Here is a 24,441-nt window from a genome sequence, read left to right on the forward strand (position 1 = left end):
GCCTGCATTGCATTGCCAGTGGAAAAGAAATTCGAAGGAACAGTGCTCTGAAAAAACTGAACCCTTACCTGGACGACGGAGGCCTTCTCGGGATAGGAAGCCGGCTTGAGCACGCTGCTCTGGGCTTCAAAGAGAAATTCCCTGTGATTGTTCCAGGCTGCAGCCATGCCGCAAAACTGCTTGTGGAACACCACCACGATTGAGACAAGCATCAGGGTCATGTGTTCACTGAAGCCACTGTTCGCACTGCAGGGTATTGGATTGTTGGTGTTAGGAAGTGTATACACAGCATCCTTCACAAGTGTGTGATATGCAACAATCTTCATGGGAAATTAACTGAGCAGAACATGGCGGACTTACCCACCAAGCCTAAGCATTGAACCACCGTTCACGTATATTGGGCCGGACGTGTTGGGCCCTTGGACAGTTGTCGCAAGATGTACGTGAGGGAGGCAGGCACAATGCAAGAGTTGGGCCATTGTCTTCACCTGTATGAGCACCCATGCCATACACATCGAGCTGATTGACTGCATGGATTCGTCCACCTTTATAAATACCTTGAGGAGATTTTTTGCTCTGCAAGGACCTGCCAAGCAGATTTGCTCAGATTGCGGGACCAACTTCATAGGGGCCTGTAAAGACCTGGAAATCCTGCTGACTAATCCCTGTGAACCCAGAGTGAGGAAGTACCTTAGTGAAGAGGGCTGTTCATGGGTCTTTGATCCGCCTCATGCATCACAGATGGGAGGAGCCTAGGAGCAGATAATAGGTGTCTCCAGATGCATACTAGATTCCATGTTGCCGCAGACCAGCCCCTCTTGCTTGACACATGATGTGCTGTCTACCCTGATGGCGGAAGTCACAGGAATCATCAATTCAAGACCTCTTACTCCTATTTCAACAGACCCAGACACACCTTTCTTGTCGACACAAGCCATGCTTCTCACTCAAATGGTATGCACTCTCCTTCCCCCTCCAGGCCACTTCAAGGAATCTGACCTCCACAGACAACAATGGAAGCAAGTGCAGCATCTTGCCAACACCTTCTGGAGCAGATGGAGGTGTGAATACCTGGCAACGCTTCAGAGCTGAAGCAAATGGCAAGAGGAACGACAAAACGTGAAGGAGGACGATGTGGTCCTTCTTAAAGAGGCTCAAGCCAAGAGCAACGAATGGCCAGTGGCTCTTGTGACCAAGGTATTTGCTTGCAGCGATGGAAGATTTAGAAAGGTCGAGCTCGGGGTCGTGAGACATGGAACAATCAAGATATTCCTCAGACCTGTTTCAGAAACGGTTCTTCTTATGTCAACCAAGGACTGGTTTTGAAGTTTTTCCTGTGGACATTCCCTATAATCTCAGTTGGTTACATAGTGGTATCTAATTCTGTGTTTTGTGCAAAGGTGCATATTGATAATTTGCAATTCGAACGTTTGGATTAACAATGCTATTTGTGATAATTTCGTTGGTAAACTAAGCTAAATGTAGCTTCTTGTCGTAGCATGTGCATTTAGGCTATTTGTAAGCAATGAGAATTCATTTGTGCTGTACGTTGAGAACAGTTGTAACCAAAGCATTGTAATTTTGCATTTATTTCAGTTTTACAAAAAGGAAAAAAGGAAAAGAAGAGAAACGAGGACTCAGTAAAACACCTTAACTTCACTCCCGTGTTCGACTTTTCTCGGAATCCTGTTTGTTAGCTATCTGTCAGTTTTTGCGTAAATGAAGCACGCGTCAGGGACAGAATAAACTGCGTTTCCTTCCACGGTAAAAGATAACCTCAGTGCCATTTTATTGAGCTGGAAGAAATTCTTACCCATCCACATGTAGCACTCGACGCGACGACACTACCGGAAATAAAAAGAAGAAGAAGCTACGGTAGGTTCAGACCAATGACGTTTCAGAACGGTAGATGAGTGGGTGGGACGGGCAGAATGCAAACATGGCGGCGTCCTTAGACGATGATTTAGAGTTGGATAACGAAGATTATTATTCTCTGCTCAATGTCAGGAAAGAGGTATAGTTTATTTCCAATTTACGTTGAAGCAGAAAGGCGATAGAGCTTTCGTTTTGCCCGGTGTTTTTTTTGCAGCGATTTGAGAGACTAGATGGTGATGCAGCAGATGGTCAAACATCATCCATCTAGCTTAGTTTTCTAAAATCCACTGATGATGAGACTGGGAGACGCTGTCACCGCGAGCAAGCTTATAAGTCGTTGAACGTGTTTTCGTGGTTAATAGGGTAGTTAATTTAATTTAAACCTTTATCACACTTAATCGCAGTCACGGATTTGAATTGAATGATTTCGTGGCAAGTGCTTGCTGAAGCTTACATTATCTACCTCAGCCACCCAGCAAACTGTAGCGTTAACAACATTGTAAATTATGTTAGTTTACCAGTCAACTATTTAAACAGGCCACCTCTGCCTACCCAAGGGAGAGATTGTAAACTTGTAAGGCAAAGCCTTCTTAGACCAATAATCTTGCATGTTGGCGACTTTACAGTGAATAGACAAGGTCATTTTAAAGAGTTATTTTCGTCCGCTCGTCATAGGCCACTCCGGAGGAGCTGAAGGCTTCCTACCGGAGACTCTGCATGCTCTACCATCCTGACAAACATCGAGACCCTGAGCTGAAAAGACAGGCAGAACAGCTCTTTAACCAGGTGCATCAGGCATATGAAGGTCAGGACACACACGCACACGCATGCATGCACGCTCACACACACACGTGCACAAACATCGTCAATAAAAAAAAAATGGCCCCATTCTCTTTTATCTTAGTATTGACTGATCCTCAGTCCAGAGCTATCTATGACATCTTTGGGAAGAAAGGGCTGGAGGTGGAGGGCTGGGAGGTATGTGTTATTACAGTCACTTTTATGCAGTCAGTTGGTTAGATAAATGGGCTCACACATACTTGTGTATCTCCATTACAATCATGTGGTGATGTTCCTGTGTAGGTGGTGGAAAGGAAGAGAACTCCAGCAGAAATTCGTGATGAATATGAAAGGCTGCAGAGAGAGAGGGAAGAGAGGAGACTGCAGCAAAGAACTAACCCTAAGGTTACACACACACACACACACACACACACACACACACACACACACACATGTGCACACATACTCAAAAAACATACACATGCATTCCTTATTCCTCTGCTGTATTATGCAGATAGATGGCAACTACTGTTACACAGTGGCTGTTACCAAATTGTGTAGTAAGACGAGCTGTATTGCTTAGGTACTGTATAGAAAAGTTTGGATGAAGATGCCTCTTTTCATTCTCATACTCTGTTGCCATTTTTTGCCTTCATTGTTTTCCTCTGTTGTTTTTCTTACACATAATTCCCTCTTTCTGCAGGGCACCATTAGTGTGGGTGTGGATGCAACTGACCTGTTTGACCGTTATGATGAAGACTTTGAGGAGATGCCAGGAGGAGGGTTCCCTCATATTGAAATCAATAAAATGCACATCTCTCAGTCAATTGAGGTACAAATGCAAGCACAACCTCCTAAACAACACATGCAGTGCACAGTGTTTTGTTTGTGTTTTGGTATTACCCCAGACAATCTTTCCTGTCTTGGCCTCAAGGCTCCATTGACAAACACAGACACGGCAGTGCTGTCTGGGTCTCTCTCTACACAAAATGGGAATGGAGGAGGCAACATTAACATGACCATACGCAGAGTTATGTCAGCCAAGGGCTGGGGAGAGGTATTAACCGACACATGCTTACACACACACAAACTGCCACTACAGAAAACACAAATAGAAAATGCTGCTTTAACATTATGCTTGTGTTTGTATAGATTTCCTTCTCTGTATTTGTGTGGGTATGTTTTGGTCTAGGTTGAGTTTGGGGCAGGAGACATACTGGGACCTCTCTTCGGACTGAAGGTGTTTCGTAACCTGACACCACGGTGGTAAGATATAGCTGATATGAGGAACTATAGTGTTGTCTAGTAGCTTGTTTTTTGCCATGTTTGTTAATCAGCTGCTACTCTGTGCCAATTTCTCAATCATATCCCCACCCTGCTCTTTCCCTTTCTGTTTCCCCTTACTTTGCTTTCTTCCTTCGCTCTTTTTCACCGTTCTCACTCACTCTTCCTCTCTCTCTCTCTCTGTCGCTCTTATTCATTCACTTCTCCCTACCCAGTTTCCTGACAGCCCAGTGTGGTATGCAATTCTCACCTCGTGGTTTGCGGCCAAGTTGTTCTCTAATGACTGCGCGCCACCTTGACCAGAACACCATGGGCTACCTACAGTGGCGCTGGGGGCACAACAGTGCCATGACTACCAGCCTGGTCCGAGACACCAAGACCAGCCACTTAACTCTTGCACTACAGGTACACACACTAAGTAAGGAGAACAGTCAGCAGACAGATAGCAAGGCATACAGGCAGGCATATGCACATACAACCACATATGACTTTTAAGTAAGGTTTTTAAAATGATCAATTTTTCAGTACTTAGTTATTTTGAATTTTTGCAATGATATCAATCTCCATTGTACCACACATTTGATACCAGCATAGCTGAAGTCACAGTGGAAGTCGTGAAGCTGCTTGTCACTGCCACCTCCATTCACATTGAGGTGTTTAGCTGCTTAGATAACTTGCGGCTTGAGTCAAGCTGGTGGCGTAGCAATGAAAAATTGAGATCAAAATAAAAATTGAAACTTTGATCCTGCTGCATGAGAAATGCCTGTAGTGGCAACCAATTGGATTTCAGAGAAATGTCCACTCAGAATATTCAAATGCAAATATTGGTTTGCCTTTCTCCAACAATGTGGAGGAGAAGCTGATTAACACAGATTTATTGTCAGGTCTTCCTGAACTGTATGACTCAGTCCTGCTGATGTAGAGAGACAAAAGAAACATTGTTTGGTGAAAAGTGCCAGAAATTGTTGGTATTTCGGATGCATGAAAATCATGTGCAGAATGACCTTATGCACATGCTAAATGAATATATGAATATCTGTCCTATCTTGGTTAGTTGTTGATCTTATGTAAGCTATTTTCATTTATTTTATTTAATCTGACCAGAACATTTCTGCAGACACTGGATAGTAACAGCGAGTTTTGCTGCTTCCAGTTTGTCTTCAGCCTGGCTGCTTTTCAAATGACTGCCTGCAAAAGCTTTCACTTCTCTGAGATTGGACTGTCTGCTCAAACTGTACCTGCCACACTATTCTGTAGTTTACATGCAAGGGAACCAAAGTTGGTTTGTCAAAATGACTTAGAAGGAGATACACACACAGGCAAACACAGGGAGAGAAAGAGACACCTATCTCTCTCGCTCCCAAATACACCGTACTATACCTTTGCCCTAATAATTGTTATTATTTAATGTTATTTTTTCTTTTTGCCATGGTATTAAAAATGTTATTGAAGATTGACATTATTGTATCAAATTTTCACATTTTGGTATCGTGACAACCCTACTTGTAGGTGAAGCTTTTGGTATACAACGATGAGTTTCGCTTTATTGTCCTTTGTCCCTGTATCCAGCTGGGCGTACCTCACTCCTACCTAATGATGAGCTACCAGTACAAGTTCCAGGATGAGGACCAGACCAAGGTCAAAGGCTCTCTCAAGTATGTTTGTGTGTTAAAGGTTTCATTTGTGGCTGAATCACATTAGAACCATGATGTCTAAACCACCATTCTGTCAATCTGCCTAATAAGTAAACATTTGGAAATATATTAATTTTAATCAGCCTAATCGGTGGAATTTTCTCATCAGTAGAAGTGCTCTAAAGCATTTAAACTGCAAATTGTACTGTATGGAACATTTAAAATAGTATAAGATAGAAAACTGCATTCCATGAGCTTTGGTATGCACTTCAGAAGAAAAAAATATAGACAAAGCTGTCTAACAGATGACCTTTTTAATTTCTCTACATTTCGTCTCTGGCTGGTTTGCAGCTGAGTATGAAATGGACGGGATGAGAGTCAGCGCCTCCAAGTCTGAAGGCCATGGTTCTCTACAGGAAAATGGTGGATTGCTCCCTCTAGGTTGGGGATGAGTTGTTGCCTCAAGTGAAGGAGTTCAAGTTCACGAGTGAGGGTAGGATGGAGCGGGAGATTGACTGGCAGATTGGTGCAGCATCAGCAGTAATGTGGATGTTGTACCGGACCGTTGTGGCGAAGAAGAAGCTGAGCCAGAAGGCAAAGCTCTCAATTTACCACTCAATCTTCGTTCCAACCTTCACCTATGGTCATGAGCTTTGGGTAGTGACCGAAAGGGTGAGATTGCGGATACAAGCAGCTGAAATTAATTTCCTCCATAGGGTGTCTGGGCTCAGCCTAAGCGATAGGGTGAGGAGCTCAGAGTAGAGCTCCTGCTCCTTCGTGTCGAAAGGAGCCAGTTGAGGTGGTTCGGGCATCTGATTAGGATGCCTGCTGAGTGCCTTCCTTTGGAAGTTTTCCTGGCACGGCCAACTGGGAGGAGACCCTGGGGTAGACCCAGAACTCACTGGAGGGACTACATGTCCAGTCTGGCCTGGGAACGCCTTGGAATACCCCAGGAGGAGCTGGAGGGCATTCCTGGGGAGAGGGACATCTGGAGTGCCCTACTTAACTTGCTGCCACCACTACCTGATCCCAGAGAAGCGGCCGAAGATGAATGAATGAATGAATTTCATCTCTCAATATTTCATTCGCTCAAATTACCTTCGTTTTTTGAAAGCCGTACCGGTTATTCTTATTTACCGAGAACAGTCTGTTGTTCTCGGTAAACACTTTCATCTGTTTCTCTAATGGTCTCTTGCCACCCTTGTTTTCCTACCTTGCTGGCTTCCAGGACTGGGTGGTTTGGCACAGTCGTAGAATATGGAGCAGAGAGGAAGATCAGTCGACACAGTGTCCTGTCAGCAACTGTCAGCATTGGCATTCCTCAGGGAGTCACACTCAAGATCAGGTAGTCTGCAACCCAAAACATTGGCTCACTGTTTCGGGAGGGCTTTCTCTTGCCTAATGCACCATTTCTCTTGCCTAATGCACCATTTCTCTTGCCTAATGCACCATCTGTATGTGTATCTTCCCAAAAGGTTGGCACGTGCCAGCCAGACATACCTATTTCCAGTCCACCTGACAGACCAGCTACTGCCCAGTGCAGTTTTCTATGCTACCGTTGGGCCCCTGCTGGTCTACATGGCCGTACACCGACTGATTATAATCCCATACTCACGAGCACAGAAAGAACAGTGAGTACAGCTCATGTTGTCCTACCTTGGCATTATCTGACATTTTTTATCAATTAGTATTTCACCCTAAACTCCCTCTTTAGGTGAAAAAATGCTAATCCTTAACTTTTTTTCAGCAATGCCTAAAGCTAGCAGATTGTTGGCTGATTTGATTGAATCTTGCATTGAGAATCAGAATCCTTCTGTTGAGTGGTCTGATGTACTGGCCAACGCACATTGTTTTTCTAGTCCATTGTCTCTTCTAAGCTTGCTGATTACTTAGATCACCAACATAATTATGGTGACCCGTGAACAATGGTAGAGCTGTAATTACAATTGTATGAATATTGAAATAGTGTTTTAGATCCAATCAGTTCATATACTGCTTGAGTGTGATTGCCGTTGTGGTGAGCTTATCAATGTTTTCTTTTCTACATCTGTGTGTGTTTCCCAGAGAGTTGGAGCTGCAGAGGAAGAGCTCAGCCACAGACATTGCTAAGAAGAAAGTAGAGGCAGAGTCGGCTGTGAGCACATGCACACTCAAACACCCATACCCGCAGTTCTTCATGGTGTATAACATTAGCAGCCATCACTGTTCCCAGGTTAAGCTTCCTTTGTCATATCTTAAAGCCCCTCTCCCATCTCACTCTGCTTTGTTCCCTCCCCCTGTTCCTTCTCTCCCACTGCTTCCCTGCAGGTTCTGCTGATGCAGGAGTCTGTCAAGAGAATCATAGAAGCAGAAGAATCTAAGATGGGTGTGTGAGCACATATACACACTCATATGGGCTAGGTTGGGGGAACTGAGAACTTGTAAAATTCAAGTCTGTGAATGTTCTCATTCATCCAGGTCATGGTTATCCAAAGGAATTGAATCAAGTGCAACTGGACTTGGTATACATTTGTAAAATTCAAATGTGTAATCCATGTGTGTTTGCCATATGGCTGCTTTGTGCAACATAAATTGGTTTCAGGATTATTTGTTTCAAAGCCTGCACCACTTCATTAGTGACACTGCATGACACAATAAGGCAGCTTACCTCCATGCTGTTTAGTTTAGAGGTGATACTTGTGAACTGAAAGCTCTTAAAGTGCCGTAAGTAAGATATGTTTATAATTTTAGAGTTCTATTTGAATGTTTTTGTAATATTTAAGAAGGTCACAGAATATTTTCAAAGCATGTTCTAGAAACTCTGGGTGAAAAGTAGGTCGTATTTGATCTGCCAGTTGATCAAATGGGTCTGGGTTGCTCCCCATTTAAAAATTGTCATGCTGCATTAACAACAGCACCTTAAGTAACACGAATCCACAGTTGACTGTGACAAGATCTCTTCTTATACCATTTTAGGACTGATCATTCTCAATGCCTGGTATGGAAAGTTTGTGACGGACACCAGCCAAAAACAGGAGAGAGCCCAGGTCATCGATGTCACTGTCCCTCTGCAGTGCCTGGTGAAGGACTCCAAACTAATCCTCACTGAGGCCTCCAAGGTTGTGTTTGTGTGTATGTGTGCATGTATCTGTGGATATGACTCGGAGAAACGTTACTATAGGTCTCTTTCTGTGTGCGTCACAGGCAGGATTGCCAGGATTCTATGACCCCTGTGTAGGAGAGGAGAAGAGTCTCAAGTTATTGTACCAATTCAGAGGCGTCATGCACCAGGTCCTCTCTGCAGATACCGAGTCCCTAAGGATACCCAAGCAATGTTAGTACGCAGCCATTGTACCGAGGCCAAGATAAAGTATTGTCTAATCACCGTGCTAATATGGCAGCAGCAGGCTAATTACAATATGACTTTAGCTTCCGTGTTATTCATCTTATCTTGACGTGCTCCGTTATTTGTTTTTTTTTGTCTTGTCAGCTCACAGAATCGATTCAGAGTCTTAGGAGCCAAATGTTGCTGAATCACCTGGGGACAAATGAAGACGACACAGACAAAAACAGACTTTCTGTTCGCAGAAAGCCAGAGAAAAAGAAGGAGACAACACAAAATAAGGCTCTCCCTCTCCTCTCCCTCATGTTTGATGGTATTAGTAAATCCTTTTTTGAATTCCTTTACTTTTTTCTTTCCTGTGAACTCCAGGTGCAACAGATTACAGCAGTCAGTGCTGAAGTTTTGGGAAGGCTGGCCCTTTGTCTCTCTAGTTCACTACATGTAGAAAGTCTGGCTCAAATGGCTGCTTATTGGTGGATGTCAGTCCAGAACATAATCTTTACACACACTACAAAGTACAGGGACTGATTACCTAAAACCAATGTTATGAAAAATACCACAGAAAGTGAGCTGAAAATTAAATCAAAGGTGTATGTGGTGTAATTGCCACACTACAGGTTTTGCCCTGATAAAATGCAATATTTTTCTCATATGCATATCGCCACATTCTTATTATTTTGTATTTAATATTATTCTAACATACTTGTAATGTCAGTGACTCATGCTAACATTTAGGGTTATCCTAAAGCTATGCATGCTGATGTCTCAAGCTTCCTGAGCCTAGTCAGTACTTTCTTTCTAGCTGACATGGCAACATATAGGATTTAAGGATGCCTATATATATCATGTTTCAGTTTGTTGAATTGTCTCAACCTAATTTCTTATGCCTTTTATTGACATGTATGCTGCTTGTGTGGGTCTTTGCAGGTGCACAACACCCCAAACCCAAATCTAGAGATAGAAGTGTGTGTATTCGTGTTTTGAAGTGTGGCAGTGCATGGAGGGGGGGGGGTATGCAAGGGTGGGTATGCAAACCCACAGTGAAGGATAGTCATATTTTTTTCAGTCATTGTTAACTTGTCACTGGAACTGACGTGAGCCATAATGGGAACATTTTACTACTACTACTACTACTACTACTACTACTTTAGGCTGCTCCCGTTAGGGTCGCCACAGCAGATCATCCGTTTCCATCTCTTCCTGTCCTTTGCATCTTCCTCTATCATGCCAGCCACACCTGCATGTCCTCCCTCACCACATCCATAAACCTCCTCTTTGGCCTTCCTCTTTTCCTCTTCCCTGTCAGCTCCATGTTCAGCATCCTTCTCCCAATATACCCAGCATCTCTCCTCCACACATGTCCAAGCCATCTCAATCTTGCCTCTCTTGCATTGTCTCCAAACCGTCCAACCTGAGCTGTCCCTCTAATATACTCATTCCTAATTCTGTCCTTCTTTATCACTCCCAATGAAAATCTTAGCATCTTCAACTCTGCCACCTCCAACCCCGCCTCCTGTCTTTTCGACCGTGCCACTGTCTCCAAACCATACAACATAGCTGGTCTCACTATCTTGTAAACCTTCCATTGAACTCTTGTGGTACCCTTCTGTCACAAATCACTCCTGACACTCTTCTCCACCCACTCCACCCTGCCTGCACTCTCTTCTTCACCTCTCTCCTGCACTTTGAACAGTTGACCCCTGAGTATATAAACTCATTCACCTTCGTCACCTCTACTCCTTGCATCCTCACCATTCCACTGACCTCCCTCTCATTCACACATATGTATTCCGTCTTGCTCCGACTGACTTTCGTTCCTCTTCTCTCTAGTGCATACCTCCACCTCCCCAGGCTCTCCTCAACCTGCTCCCTACTCTTGCTAGAGATCAAAATGTCATCCGCGAACATCATAGTCCATGGAGACTCCTGCCTGATCTCGTCCGTCAATCTGTCCATCACCATTACAAACAAGAAAGGGCTCAGAGCCAATCCTTGATGTAATCCCACCTCAACCTTGAACCCATCTGTCATTCTAACCGCACACCTCACCATTGTCACACTGCCCTCATACATATCCTGCACCACTCTAACATACTTCTCTTCCACTCCTGACTTCCTCATAAAATACCGCACCTCCTCTCTTGGCACCCTGTCATATGCTTTCTCTAAAGCCACAAAGACACAATGTAACTCCTTCTGGCCTGCTCTATACTTCTCCATCAACATTCTCAAAGCAAACATCACATCTGTGGTGCTCTTTTGTGGCATGAAACCATACTGCTGCTCGCTAATCATCACCTCTCCTCTTAACCTGGGTTCCACTATTCTTTCCCATATCTTCATGCTGTGGCTGGTCAAATTTATACCGCTGTAGTTGCTACAGCTTTGCACATCGCCCTTATTCTTGAAAATCGGTACCAGTATGCTTCTTTTCCACTCATCAGGCATCCTCACTTTCAAAGATTGTGTTAAACAATCTAGTTAAAAACTCAACTGCCAGCTCTCCTAAAATGGGAAATTTTTACTAATGATGGCATATTCACATACATTTGTTTGCTTGAATTTGTCAATGTAATTTGAGTTATGTATGTAAGTTTAGTCACTACACCTGTCATGTGCCATGCCTTTGCTTCTGATGATATTGTTGCATGTCTCGTAATTATTTTAATTTATGAAATGTGTCATTTACATATTTTATCAGTTCCTGTCTAAAGTATAACATCTTTTTCAGCCAAGGTTTAGATGGCTGTTTCTGTATTTCAGAATCCATACTCCATAATGTATTCTCCATTTGAGTCATTTTCAAACAGTGTCTCCTAATGTACAATTTGTGAAGTTACGGGCAAGTATGTTTAGTGTTAAGATGGTGTTTGTAAACTTTTATTTGTCAAGGATCCCCAGTTGATCCATGTAACAGCCATAGACCTCCAGTTGAGTGTTTATCCCCCCCCCCCACCAATCTTTGAAGATTTTTGCTGTTAGTCATTTTTAGCTCAGATTTGCATAATCATCAATACTTAACTGAAGGCCAGGTGATGGCCTCAGTGGGGATAGTGATAGCTGTGATCGCATGTCAGTCTTGTACGTTCTTTCAATTCGGAAAGAAACGATGCTTATATTTATTGTTCAATTTGCTGTTGGACCATGTACCCTGTCAAGGACATAGAGGGGATGCTTTTAAGATATAGGGATTTTGTTCCATTAAAAAATGTACAATTTTCCCAATTGTTAACTTAAATTTCTGTGAGGCTTGCTATGTACAGCATCAAAATGATCCATCAGAGTCAAAGCTGGTTTTGTGCAAAACTCTGTAGGGGAGTTAACTTCTGTGGTTCCCTTGTATTGCTTCTGGTATTTAACCACCTGCTGTCTAATGCAGTATTCCTGATCTGCAGTCAGATTAAGTTCACTCGATTACAGCAGCCATCCTGCGCTGATCCAGTTTGTGGGATTTGTCTGATCTCGTTTGCTCCCAGTGTGCTCTTTGAAGTGTTGACATTGCACTGTAGTGCCACCATGAGGCCAGCAGGAAGACCGCTGCCCACTGTTATGTTCCTGTCCCATGATCCCACCTGACCCCAAAATATTTAGCAGCGGTGTGTGAGAAGCCAATGTTCTCTCTCATCCTTTAGATACTGAAATAAAATGAGCCATCTGATGAAGTGTTTGATTTGAAGTGATACAAGTCTTCTCAAAATGCCAACGTTTATACTATGATGCTCGGATGAAAACCGAAGGAACAATGGGTTAAAATCATCTCTTTATTTACAATAGTTTCACAGAAACAGTTTGCAACACAGTACACACAGCGCTTTCTTAATAAGGGGATAGGACAACCCAGGATCTGAATGATCAGAAGACCTGCATCACAATGAGCTTCTGGACATTGAGACTTAGCATTTTAATACATGCACTCCAATTAGGAATACCTGCCTTAAGACCAGATGTTAACGGCTTTCTGAAAAGCATATTTCAAGATGCAAATTCTTTGAGAAACAGCAAAATCGTAAGATGTCAAGATGTCTAAATCTAGTGTTTGCAGATGTCTTCAAGACACGGGGGATTGCTGAGTACATACCAGTTGAACAAAATGCCTTAAGTAATCAACACTGTAGGAATTGGCTTACCATTTTGAAACTCTACGAAAGCCATATGTTCTCAATGCTCTAATAAGTCACTGAGTCTGTCGGTCCCTGGTAAAAGCATTAATTCTGCACTGTAAAATCCCATCATAGACAAGCCGCCAATGGCGGCCTGTCTAAAATCTGACAGTCACTTTCATGTGTAATCTATGGCTTTTTTATATCAGTATAACAAATAGCCTGTTGTAAACACAAACTGGCTGAACAGGTGACAAAACATGATCAGAGCTTAAAATATGTACTCCAAATTGCAAGTTGTAAGGAAAGTACCCTGGCAAAATAACTTTCCATTAAACCGATATAATGTGGTAAGATGAATACTGCTAAGTGAAGAAAAGTTTAGCCAGAGGTGAATGAAAGCTGCTTTTTCTAACCCTGACCTACAGAGCAGCAATTCAAACCAAGTCTGCCCTTAGTGCTGTGCCATATTTTTCTCCAAATTAAGACTTAACCAAGAAACCACCGATCTAGGTTAGACAACTTGTAGCGGTACATGCATTGCCAACATATATACACACACACACACACACACACACACACACACAAACTTCTCATCAACCAAACACACTTGCATGCATAGTTTCTCGCGGTCTCAGAATATCTCCCAACATTATTCCCGTCAACTGTACAGCACCCTTTTGGACATTTTGTTCACTGAATTTGGTGGTTAAATCAGGATGGCCAAAATGCTAATCCACTGCCCACAAGAATGGTCATACCTCAGAGCAACCAATGCATTGACAGGACATGGTCAAGGGAGTTATGAATCATAGCTTGCTGTAATAATGAGTTTTCATGGATATAACTATCACTACCCAGCCTTGTGCTGATACACAGAAAAAGTAGGCTGGAGCCCTTGGAATCAAAAATTAACTTAAATCTCTAAACATCTGGGTTATTTTGAATCAGAATCATGTTTATTGGCCATGTAGGTTTGCTCATACATGGAATTTGACTCCGGTTATGCGAAATAACTTAATTGTCCGGTTGCAACTTGCCTTAAAATAAATGAAATGCATGAAAATAAAAAGGACAGAGTAGTGATTTAACTTTCTCTATAAAACGGTATGAAAGCTCCGTTGGTGGAAAAGTAACATCTTAATTCAAAGAAAGAGGTAGAAAGACTGAACAAGGCGGCAGAGGGACAAGCACTTAAAATATATTAAGTTAGAATCTCAATTATGTTCTCATTTTGTCTTGGTACATCATAACAGAGCAACAAAGTGATTCAAATGAGGATGAGTCCAATCCAATGTTTCTGTTCGACAGGGATACACCTCACCTTGGTACTATAGCACTATTTAAAGTACTGGAAAGATGTTAACTTGAGATAAACAGTACGCTTGAGAAATAAAACCCATATCAGAGAAAAAGATATGCCTTCTCTGTGCGGAAAATGACAGGGGAATAAAAAAAACAAAAAAAACAAAAGAGCAAACCATCCTATCTACAAATCCCAGCATGCACCATAGTGGGTGGCAGTCGTCAGGGTATCCTTTATGACAGGCCAAATGTTTCCAGTGTTCACATGAGACTAAGTCCCAACAGTAGCAATTTGCTGCTATGCTAATGCCATCTACAGACTGCCATCCATTCAATGATTGCTTTATGCAGAGTCTGTAGGGAAGCTGACACAAACTTTAAAACAATCTAAAATAGCACTTGAATTTTCTTTAAACCACAGGCTTGGGAAAAGTTAACCAAAAGGTTTATTAGAAAATGTGGTCCACAGCAATGCAGGACACAGAACATCGGGTGCAGGACTTGGATCTCGGAAGGAGTCAGTTCAGCAGGTGTGAGAAAACAGGAGTGGACGGGGTCAGAGTTCAGGGATGAGCCTGGGGTCAGTCTAGCAGATGTTTACGAGGGCCAATGCGTGAGCGGTGGGAACGGCGGGCATCAGGGGGCTCATGTGTCTCTCGGCAACGCTGGCATACATATGTCTCTGGGACATGGCTCTTGCGGATCTTGGCACAAGACAGGTGGATCCAGGTGTTACACTTGTTACACTCAATCATGGCTCGGCCTGCAAAAGGTTTCATGCAGAAACACGTCACCAAGTCCCACGAGTCATCATCTGAAAATACAGGAGGGAGCACATGCTGAGTTTTCACTTTAGTCAACACTTGTACTAAGAACAAAGCAATACTTTAGGCAATTACAAAACTGAGCTTCCACAAGCAAGTTAGCCTTACCAGAGTCAACCATTATGTCCTCATCCTCCCCTGATCCATCCTCATCTCGGAAAACCACCTGTTTCCCCTGGCGAAACACTGTTCTATTTCCAGGGAGGCCCTCTACCTTCTCCAGCTTTACCATCCCTTCTTCTATGTTCTGCCCATCCCAGAACTGACGCTCCTCGTTGGGCTCCTGCTTGCAGGGAGAAGGGATGGGAAGATGTGGAGGGCGGAAGAGAATGGTGATATCATCATCAGGCTCTTCTTTGATTGTTTGGTCCCCAAATGAGAGGGGGCATTGTAGCTCTGGGACTGATAATTGAGCCTGCTGCATCTGGCTTGACTCGCTTGCCTGGTTCTCCCTCTCCTTTCTCCTCTTTTTCTTCTTCTTTAGTTTGTCAGATTTTCTGTGGTCATCTGAGTGCAGGGTTGTGATTGAATGCTGCAAAAAGATGAAACAAAGTTGTAAAGTGACAAAAAAAAATGCAGCTAGGTGCAATTGTAGGGTTGTAAAATGTGACAAAAAAAATGAAGCTAGGTCCAATTTTAGGGTTAAGAGTCCATCCATTATCCAAACCGCTTATCCTTACTCAGGGTCGCGAGTATGCTGGAGCCTATCCCAGCAGTCATTGGGCGGCAGGTGGGGAGACACCCTGGACAGGCCGCCAGACCCACATACATATTCACACATACTTAACAAAGATGCATAAGGTTGTACATAGCCACAAAGGGTTAGAGTCTACATACTCAAATACATATGTATACAAATAACTGGCAGCCATACCAACATGTACCCTGGCTCTGCCAAATGATGGAAGCTAAGCAGGTATGGGCTTGGCTAGTACTTGGATGGGACACCTCCCACCGAAGTACTAGCCAATGAGTTGCTGCTGGAAGTGATATTGGTGAGCCAGTAGGGGGCAGTCTTCCCTCTGGTCCTAATAAAAAAACAAACAAAAAAACCCCCAAAAATCCTAAACCCTAGTGCAGTGGCGGGGAAACACTGCTGTAGGCGATGCCATCCTTCAGATGAGACCTTAAAACCAAGGTCCTGACTCACTGTGGTGATTAAAGATCCCACGCAAAGAGTAGAGGGGTCCCCCAGTGTCCTGGCAAAATTCCCAACCTGGCTCTCTCCATCTGGCCATCTAATCATCCCCGTGTAATTCGCTCAATGATTCCTCCCTCTCTACTGATGTACTGATGATCGCCGATGTGTGGTGAGTGTTCTGGTGCAAAATGGCTGCCATGCATAACACAGGTGGGTGGTACACATTGGTGATGGTTGAGGCGAGTTTCCCCCCCATGACTGTGAAGCGCTTCGGGTGTCTAGATAAAGCACTATATATTATTACTATAAATAATGGTTTAAAAAGACAGTTCACATCAACTCACTTCTTTCTTAGTGTGGCTTGATAATGTGGCCCCGGGATGTGGACGTTTCCTGTTCCTGTCCTGGGGAGCTTTGAGAGGGTGCTGGGGGCAAGAGGAAGGAGGTCCAGGAGTCCAGCCATCACTGTCAGCTGTGCTGCCTGTACTGTTTGGGGGGCTGGAGCTGCTCCGCACAGGAGAATCCTAAAAAGGAGGACAGACAGATGAGAAGGAGTTGTGAGCATGAGCACACAAGAGAAGATAAAATAGTTCAACAGGTTACTTCAACTACAATACCTGAGACATTTCTACTGTACCTCACAAACCACTCAGTCAGAAAATTCAAATATATAGCAGCAATTGAGAGGTGACCATATTTTGTAGAACTCCATGTTAGAAATCAAAAGCAGTGCCCTGGACAACAACAGACACTTGGATGAGCTCTCTCCTCGTTTAGACCGCACAGTAGAGGTATTACTCCATTTATGCCCCCCAATAGCTCCCAGCTCATTTCGTCTCACATCAGGACTCACATTAGCCCGATGTAGCATGACTATGATAGGAAAGCAGGAAAGTAAGAGGGCCTAAATGGAACACAGCCAAGGTCTGCGATGGGTAGAGAGTGGGGCCAAGCCCCCTTACCCTAGAACCAAAGGCTGGGTTAGGGGGGAGAGCCCCTCCAGGAGGGACATACAGCAGCCTGTGGGCTAGTGAAGGGGAAGGAGGCTGCCCAAGGTCTGTGGATTAAACAGAAGGTCATGACATCACAACACACCAGACAGGAGGCCGTGCAACATTCAGTGTTACACCAACAAGACAGTACACTAATCGTGTTGACGGCAAAGTTATTCATGCTAAATTATGTTTAGCACCATATGCATTGACTGGTAAAGTCTGGCTGTGTGAGAAAAAATAAAACGGCTACTTTTGCCATTGTGCGAGTGTTACACCTTTTCTCAGCATTAAATAAATGATTATAACAAAGGAGCCAAGAAGTCCAGTTAAACCCCAAAACAAAACAAAAACAGAACCGAAGAGGCAAAAGACCCAAAAGAATCCCCAATTGCTGATCATCTAATTGTTTAGCTTTCACCCTTGTATCTTTGTCTTTATGCAAGCTCAATAATCCAGGTAAGGAAATTACAGAAAGTTGAATCAGTTCATCTGGACACGTTTATTGGAAGAAACGTTTCATAACTCACCCAAATGTCCTCTTCAGTTTCAATTGACTGCAAGGTATCCCCACCTTTATAAACAGCACAGCGGCGTAACGACCAAAAACAACGATCGCTTTCATATGCAAAGTGGCGTGACCATTAATTAGAGTTACAATGGCCATGTGTACTATTCACAGATGATTGGGGGATGTTTTGACTCTAATCATCCACTGGAGCACAAACGGGCATCAGGACACTACCACTGAGCTGACAACGTCCCCACCGACACAGTGGCTGGGTAAGGGGAGAAATCCTACATTAAACAGGCCCTGGTTAAGTGTCGTTATCCTAACTGGGCATCTGCCAAAGCCATGAAGATGCCCAAACAGTGCATCAGCCGATCGAAGAGAGGAGAAGGACCACAGCTGCCTAAGCATAAACCAGTGGTGATTCCCTATGTGGCAGGCGTGTCAGAACAGTTGAGATACGTATTTTCCAAACACTGCCTCTCTGTGGCTTTCAAACCCCATAACAAATTGCGCCAGAAATTGGCCCACCCCAAGGATTGGGTCCCCTGGCACAAAGAGAGCAATATAATTCTTCTGGGGGGGGGGGGGTGCGTGGACTTGTACATTGGAGAAACCAAACAGACGCTGGCGAAGAGGATCGCTCAACACAGAAGAGCTAATGCGTCAGGCCAGGAATCCACAGTTTACACCCATCTACAGGCCAGTGGCCAATCCTTCAAGAATGAGGATGTGCACATCCTTGATAGGGAGGAACGCTGGTTTGAACAGGGCGTCAAAGAGGCCATTTATGTGAAGAGGGAATGACCATCTCTAAACCGGGGGGTGGGGGGTGGGCTAAGAGTACATTTGTCACCATTTTACAATCCTGTGATAGCAACTATTCCCCAATCCTCTGTGAATAGTACACATGGCCATTGTAACTCTAGTTAATAGTCATGGCAATTTGCATATGAAACCAACTGTTGGTTTCGGTCGTTATGTAAGTGCTGTTTATAAGGTTGGCGGATACCTGCAGTCAGTTGCGACTAAAAAGGTCACTTGGATGAGTGATGAAACGTTTCTCCCAATAAATGTTATGTCCAGATGAACTGATTCAACTCTCTGTTCTCCATTGTATGTTCCCAACTGCAGAAATAGCTCAATCCAGATATTGTAATGTACAGAGAAACACATTCTGTCATATTCATAGTCAATCCAATTTGAAGAGTGAGGACAATTCTTAAGAAGAAAGTTGGACTGTTTAGCAAAACATCATGCCAACTAAGTTCTTCACTATACTTCCCAGATATTATATCCTTTCTTCTGAGATTCTTGACAATTCACTCTCAGTTCTGCAACGGATTTTCAAAACCAAAAATGGAATAACTCCATCCATATTGCCAAAAAGTCTACATCTAAAATTATAAATACAGACTTTGAACCTGTCCGATGAAACGTGTAGCTTGGGATTTTTACCTCAGAATCAGTCTCAAGTTTTTTCCCTGCAATAGATGTACATTTCTTCCAGCACTAGATGTCATATTATTAATTGTATTGAAAGCATTCAGTTAGAACATTTCATCTTATGTTAACTTGATTGGAGTCTAGTTTTCACTGTCAATTTCACTTGACTTTTTTGTTATCTTGATCTTTCGTAGATTTTCTAGATTCAGAGGGAAATGTTTTCAGCTCTTTGAGTTTTCCCTTCGTTGTTTTTCTATACGATTTGTTTTTGAGTGTTCATTAATTAAGGTTTTATTTGTAAAATGAAACTAGTCACAAGAAGCATCAAAACAATAGCAATGACACTGCTCTCCAGACATGCTTTCCCTGTCAATCCAATTATTGACACAAACACTACAAATAACTGCCAAACTGATAACTCACTCACCTCTTGGGGGTATGGTATGTAACCCGCATAGGCCAAGACAAAAGTACAAAATTTGTTAAAATCTTCAATTGTCCTCCTCTTCCTGTGTGGCTGACCGAATCCCTGCAACAAAGATCACATTGATGTGATATGACATCCACTGATCTGGCATGACAAGAACTCATCTCGACACAACAATCTGAGTAGAGTTGTCACCCGTTCAGCGAAAGATGAAACAAAGTAATGGTTCCGAAAATCGAAATCAACGTCAACTTCTAATCGCGTAAGAATTTAATCCCGTCTGTCCCGTGGGACCGCCTGGCAGCTTTACCACGAACTCTCCATCAATATGAAAAGGACAGCCAACGTTAGCGAAAGTGACGTTAACCGACTTCGGTGCAAAAATAGCTTGCTTACATCGGTTAAACAAAACTGACTCGGTTAAAAGATGGATCGTGTCATATCGACAACGCCTACCAACTAGTTCAGAGAAGTTTATTTACAAACACAAACGCTATTATGTTGATCCACACGTGAGCTAGCGTTCATGCCAATGTGGTCGCGAAGCGCGATGATGGGAGTGACTTCTCTCGGCGCTAGCTTAGCGTTGGCGGTGGTAAAAACGTGCAAAAGAAACGATACTGTGCCGCGATGGCTTTTGGAAAGACTGCTACACTAGAAGCATACTATCACACTACAGGACGAGTAGTGTTCTGAATCGATACCAACGCAATGGCGTCAACTACACACTGGCGGTGGCAGCTAACATTAGCTGCTAATCGACAGCTGCTACATCGTGCAGTGTGACAAGCTTGAGTAAACTGACGTTTGCTTAAACCGTAAACCGCAATAACTGGCCAGTTATTAGAGGGGGGCTGCATTAAAAAAAACCACTTACCTCTGACTCGAATGTGTGGGTTGTCGATTGGGTTATGTCGCCCATCTCCATAAAGTACCCGACAAGCTCGCCTTGCCGTAATTCTGCCAAGCTAATGGCGTAGGGGCTAGCCGTCAACTAATACGACCACCATTAACACCGCCGTGCTACGTTACTGGTTAGCTTAGTTCTCGCTCGAACGTTACCTTTGCTAATCTCGCCTAGCTAAGACTCGAAGCAACAGTGTTCAACTCAGTTCGCCATCGGCGCCGATGACATAAAGACGTCGACTCGTCTTCGAGGTTGTCCCAATAGCTACTTAATGAAAAGTCGCAGACGCTGAAGCTGTTTGGATATTGGACAGATGGATGGACACTGTCTTCCCACCGAACCGACTATCTGCAGTGGTGTATTCCGTTTGGTCCGGCGTCACTGACGGGTGGGGGCGGGGCGGGGCGGGGCGGGGAGGGAGGGTGGGTGTGTGTGTGTGTGTGGGGGGGGGGGGCACTTCGGCCGTCCACCGTCACACTGGCATCTCAATTGTTGCATTACCGCCAACTACTGGATATTATGTTATGGTTTACTTCGTTAGAGGAAGGGAGTTAAAACCAAGTGTCCCCAGACTGCTGTGAGCACATCGGGGGTGGTGCTCAATGTGTGCGGACCTTGACTGTCATTCTGAACTTCTGAAGATCCTTACCTGCAAGTTAACGACGACTACTACTACTACTACTGCTGCTACTGCTACTTACTACTACTTTCGGCTGCTCCCGTTAGGGGTCGCCATATCGGATCAGCTGTTTCCATCTCTTCCTGTCCTCTGCATGTTCCTCTGTCACGCCAGCCACCTGCATGTCCTCCCTCACCACATCCATAAACCTCCTCTTTGGCCTTCCTCTTTTCCCCTTCCCTGGCAGCTCCATATTCAGCATCCTTCTCCCAATATACCCAGCATCTCTCCTCCACACGTGTCCAAACCATTTCAATCTTGCCTCTCTTGCTTTGTCTCCAAACCGTCTAACCTGAGCTGCCCCCCTAACATACTCGTTCTTAATCCTGTCCTTCACTCCCAATGACAAGCGTAACATATTCAACTCTGCCACCTCCACCTCCTGTCTTTTCGTCAGTGCCATTGTCTCCAAACCATACAACATACTACTATGTTTTATACCTTCCCGGTGCGCTTACAGTAATAAAATAAATAAATAAAATTAACGCCACTCATTTCTCCCTCCTATCTATTCTGTAGACACGCACGTACAAACTTTTTTGTTTGTTTGTTTTTCTTTCATATTTCCCATTCAGTCAACTTGGATGCTGCGCAAAAGTCTTATAATTGCAGAAGAAAAAAAAACTGGTTTTCTGTTAGCGTGTGCGTGTATACGTCCACTGCTAATCTCGCACACTACTGGGCCAGTCAGCCTAATAACTTTTCTGCACAGTTATGATTGTATGATCAAGGGCCTCTCGTGGTTGCGGTGATTCAAAACTTTTGAAAAACCTGTTTTACACCGCAAATGAGTGCTAATTCCTTATCTGGTTTTTCCTCCTAAATCCAAGCACCAGAGAAGGGGAGAGATAAGCCTGGTGGGGATCTGCACTCTACTGAGTGCTCTCCTCTAGTTTTGGTTCTTTACATTTCTGCGTCCTTGAGTATTCAAGGTGTCATATGTGACTCAAACAAGCGCCTATGCCCTTATTAGCTGCAGCAGAAGTTGCAGTTGAGATTGTTAAGGATGTAGCCTATAGTCTATGTTGACAAGACAACAATAGCATACCAATCGAGGCATAGTCATTTCTACACAGTTGTTAGGGTACTGTGGCTCATTTGAAAGCCTACCAGATTAGATCTGTTATTAAAGCGCTTTGAGTGGCTGTTGCAGCTAGAAAGGCGCTATAGAAAATGCAACTTGATTCTTCCTTTGGAGGCTGCAAGCCATGGCATGCTTCATTGAATCATAATGCATTGGCTCTTACCTCTTTACTGAAGGCATAACAGACAAGTACGTTTCAGCCAAAGGATATCATCAGTGCGGAAATGTCTGCTTGCCTGTCTGTCCCAAGTTTAAGTTCAACTTTATTATCATTTGTATTGGGAAACAATGAAATTCTTATGCTCTGGCTCTCTGCCTTAACACAAGGACAAAGGACACAAGGGCACACCATCCCTACACCAGACCTGCATAGACTATATACACAGAATTCATACATTATATACACAATATAAAAAAGTACACGATAATACAACAATGTAAAGTACATATGGGTGTGTCAGCTGTTTGGCAAACTGACTGCCTGTGGAAAGAACCTATTACTGGGATGGTGGTGTGTGATTTGATGCTTCGGTAATGTTTTTTAGATGGAAAGAGCGAGAACAGAACATGAGCGGGGTGGCTGGTGTCTTTAATGATGTTTGAGCTTTCCTTTCGCAGCGAGTGGTGTAGATATTATGAAGCTGTGGTAGTTCCATCCATCCATTATCCAAACATTTTTGCTTCTGTCCTTTGAAGCAGTCTGCAGTCTTGAGCAGTCAGGTTGCCAAACCACACTGTGATACAGCCTGTCAAGACATGCTCGATGGTACTACTACGATAAAAGTTAATAAGAGTTTTGGTACTCATACCAAATTTCTTGAAATGCCCCAGAAAATACAGTCTGCTGTGCCTTCTTCAGGATGCAATTGCTGTTGAGAGACCATGTGAGGGTGTCTGTGATGTGTAAACTATCTCCCAAATATTTCGACAATTGAAGGGGTGGCAGTAGCTGAGAGGATAATTTTTTACTTCGCCCAACTCTACCTGCTGTCTTTGTCAAACAAATTTGGCAATGGTTTGGGAGAGTGGAGGAGGACCTGTTCACCTCGAAAACAGACACTGCCCCCTGTGGTTCTTCCTCAAAGCAATGCTGGGAGTCGAAACTCACCAACATTGGCTGAGAAGTTTTCTGCACGGATTCCCACCCATGCAGTTGATACCTCAGTTGTTGGGAGAGGGCGAAGCAGGGGCGCCTAACTGCTACTCTGATAGCACTAGAAGAGAGGGTCAGTGCCATGGTTGCCATGGTTGCCATGGTTTCCAAAACTGATCCAGCTGTTGAATTCGCCACCGTGGCCAATTTCCAGGTTCAAAGGGGCCTTGTTGCAAGCATGCTGCATGATGTTCCAGATATCGCCTCTTGGTCAGTCATTGATGGCCTGGTTCCTGACAGGCCGAAGGCTTCAGAATGTGGCCTCTCACTGGCAATCATTCAGAGCACGCGTACCTCCTCCTCTTCCACTACCATTGTTTACGTTAGGAAGTGGCACCAGACTGCAGCCATAAAGATGTCCAGTGATACAAAAAGAAAAGGTTATTATTTGTCCTTTCTGAATCCAGCAGAGATTGTGTTGATCAGGTGTCTATTTTTAACACCCATCTTGCCATCTTGCTATGGATAAAAAACTGGTCTAGAAAAGCTTGTCTCGAGTGGATCAGGTAGGGCAACCTGACTGGTCTGTGGTTTCTTTCCATTTTGACTTAATGTGCTATGGATTTCGTGCAGATGGCTTAGTTGCATTCTGAAAAGCTGCTCTGTGATTTAATATTTTGACACAAGCAGTTAGGAGAAGCTGTAATTAAGTTGTTCAATTTCCACAAAGGCAAATATGGTTTTCAGTGAATTTATGGAAATGTCGCAATTATAATGTTGCCACTCTCTTTTCCTCTCTTGCTGTCTCCAGTGTTTCCCACAGGATTTTGTGAGAATGTGGTGGGTGGATCTCAAGGGGGTTTGGGGGCATGGTTTCCTGGAAGAAGATTTTGTACATTTTTAAGATAAATGCATCGATCTGGTGCACTTTGAGAGCAAAATTAAGAGGCTAGCTATATGAAGAACTTTGCTCTTGTAAACAATGTTTTTTCCTGCTCTTGTACATAGTTTTGTGCTCCAGTAAACAATTTAGTCAT

General features: G+C 43.7%; 2 protein-coding genes across 2 annotated transcripts; one reads left to right on the plus strand and one right to left on the minus strand.

Annotated features, from left to right (window-relative positions):
* The first annotated feature begins 1,939 nt into the window (after nt 1-1,939).
* Nucleotides 1,940-9,068, plus strand: LOC130108070 (dnaJ homolog subfamily C member 11-like). The gene is made up of 16 exons (XM_056274911.1): nt 1,940-2,014; nt 2,551-2,680; nt 2,780-2,853; nt 2,959-3,060; nt 3,359-3,487; nt 3,590-3,712; nt 3,848-3,921; nt 4,155-4,344; nt 5,509-5,594; nt 6,802-6,918; nt 7,049-7,204; nt 7,638-7,707; nt 7,881-7,938; nt 8,529-8,671; nt 8,757-8,886; nt 9,043-9,068. Exons 1-16 carry the CDS (start codon nt 1,940-1,942, stop codon nt 9,066-9,068), a joined length of 1,683 nt encoding a protein of 560 aa, XP_056130886.1.
* Nucleotides 9,069-12,647: 3,579 nt separating this feature from the next.
* On the minus strand, nt 12,648-20,912 carry phf13 (PHD finger protein 13). Its single transcript, XM_056274174.1, has 5 exons — nt 20,519-20,912; nt 19,642-19,743; nt 16,610-16,789; nt 15,233-15,656; nt 12,648-15,114 (listed from the first exon to the last, which is right to left on the minus strand). The coding sequence occupies exons 1-5, from the start codon at nt 20,567-20,569 to the stop codon at nt 14,882-14,884; spliced, it is 990 nt and encodes a 329-aa protein (XP_056130149.1). The 5' UTR covers nt 20,570-20,912; the 3' UTR covers nt 12,648-14,881.
* Nucleotides 20,913-24,441: the final 3,529 nt, after the last annotated feature.

This window comes from Lampris incognitus, chromosome 2, assembly GCF_029633865.1.
Source record: "Lampris incognitus isolate fLamInc1 chromosome 2, fLamInc1.hap2, whole genome shotgun sequence".
Classification (NCBI taxonomy): Eukaryota; Metazoa; Chordata; class Actinopteri; order Lampriformes; family Lampridae; genus Lampris; species Lampris incognitus.

Coding starts and splice junctions, on each gene's coding strand:
- phf13 (XM_056274174.1), bottom strand. CDS start 20,569: ATGGAGATGGGCGACATAACCCAATCGACAACCCACACATTCGAGTCA. Junction 19,744..20,518: donor CCCACACATTCGAGTCAGAG/GTAAGTGGTTTT, acceptor TCTTTGTTGCAG/GGATTCGGTCAGCCACACAG. Junction 15,657..16,609: donor CAAGCCACACTAAGAAAGAA/GTGAGTTGATGT, acceptor ATCTTTTTGCAG/CATTCAATCACAACCCTGCA.
- LOC130108070 (XM_056274911.1), top strand. CDS start 1,940: ATGGCGGCGTCCTTAGACGATGATTTAGAGTTGGATAACGAAGATTAT. Junction 2,854..2,958: donor TGGAGGTGGAGGGCTGGGAG/GTATGTGTTATT, acceptor GTTCCTGTGTAG/GTGGTGGAAAGGAAGAGAAC. Junction 3,922..4,154: donor CGTAACCTGACACCACGGTG/GTAAGATATAGC, acceptor CTCCCTACCCAG/TTTCCTGACAGCCCAGTGTG.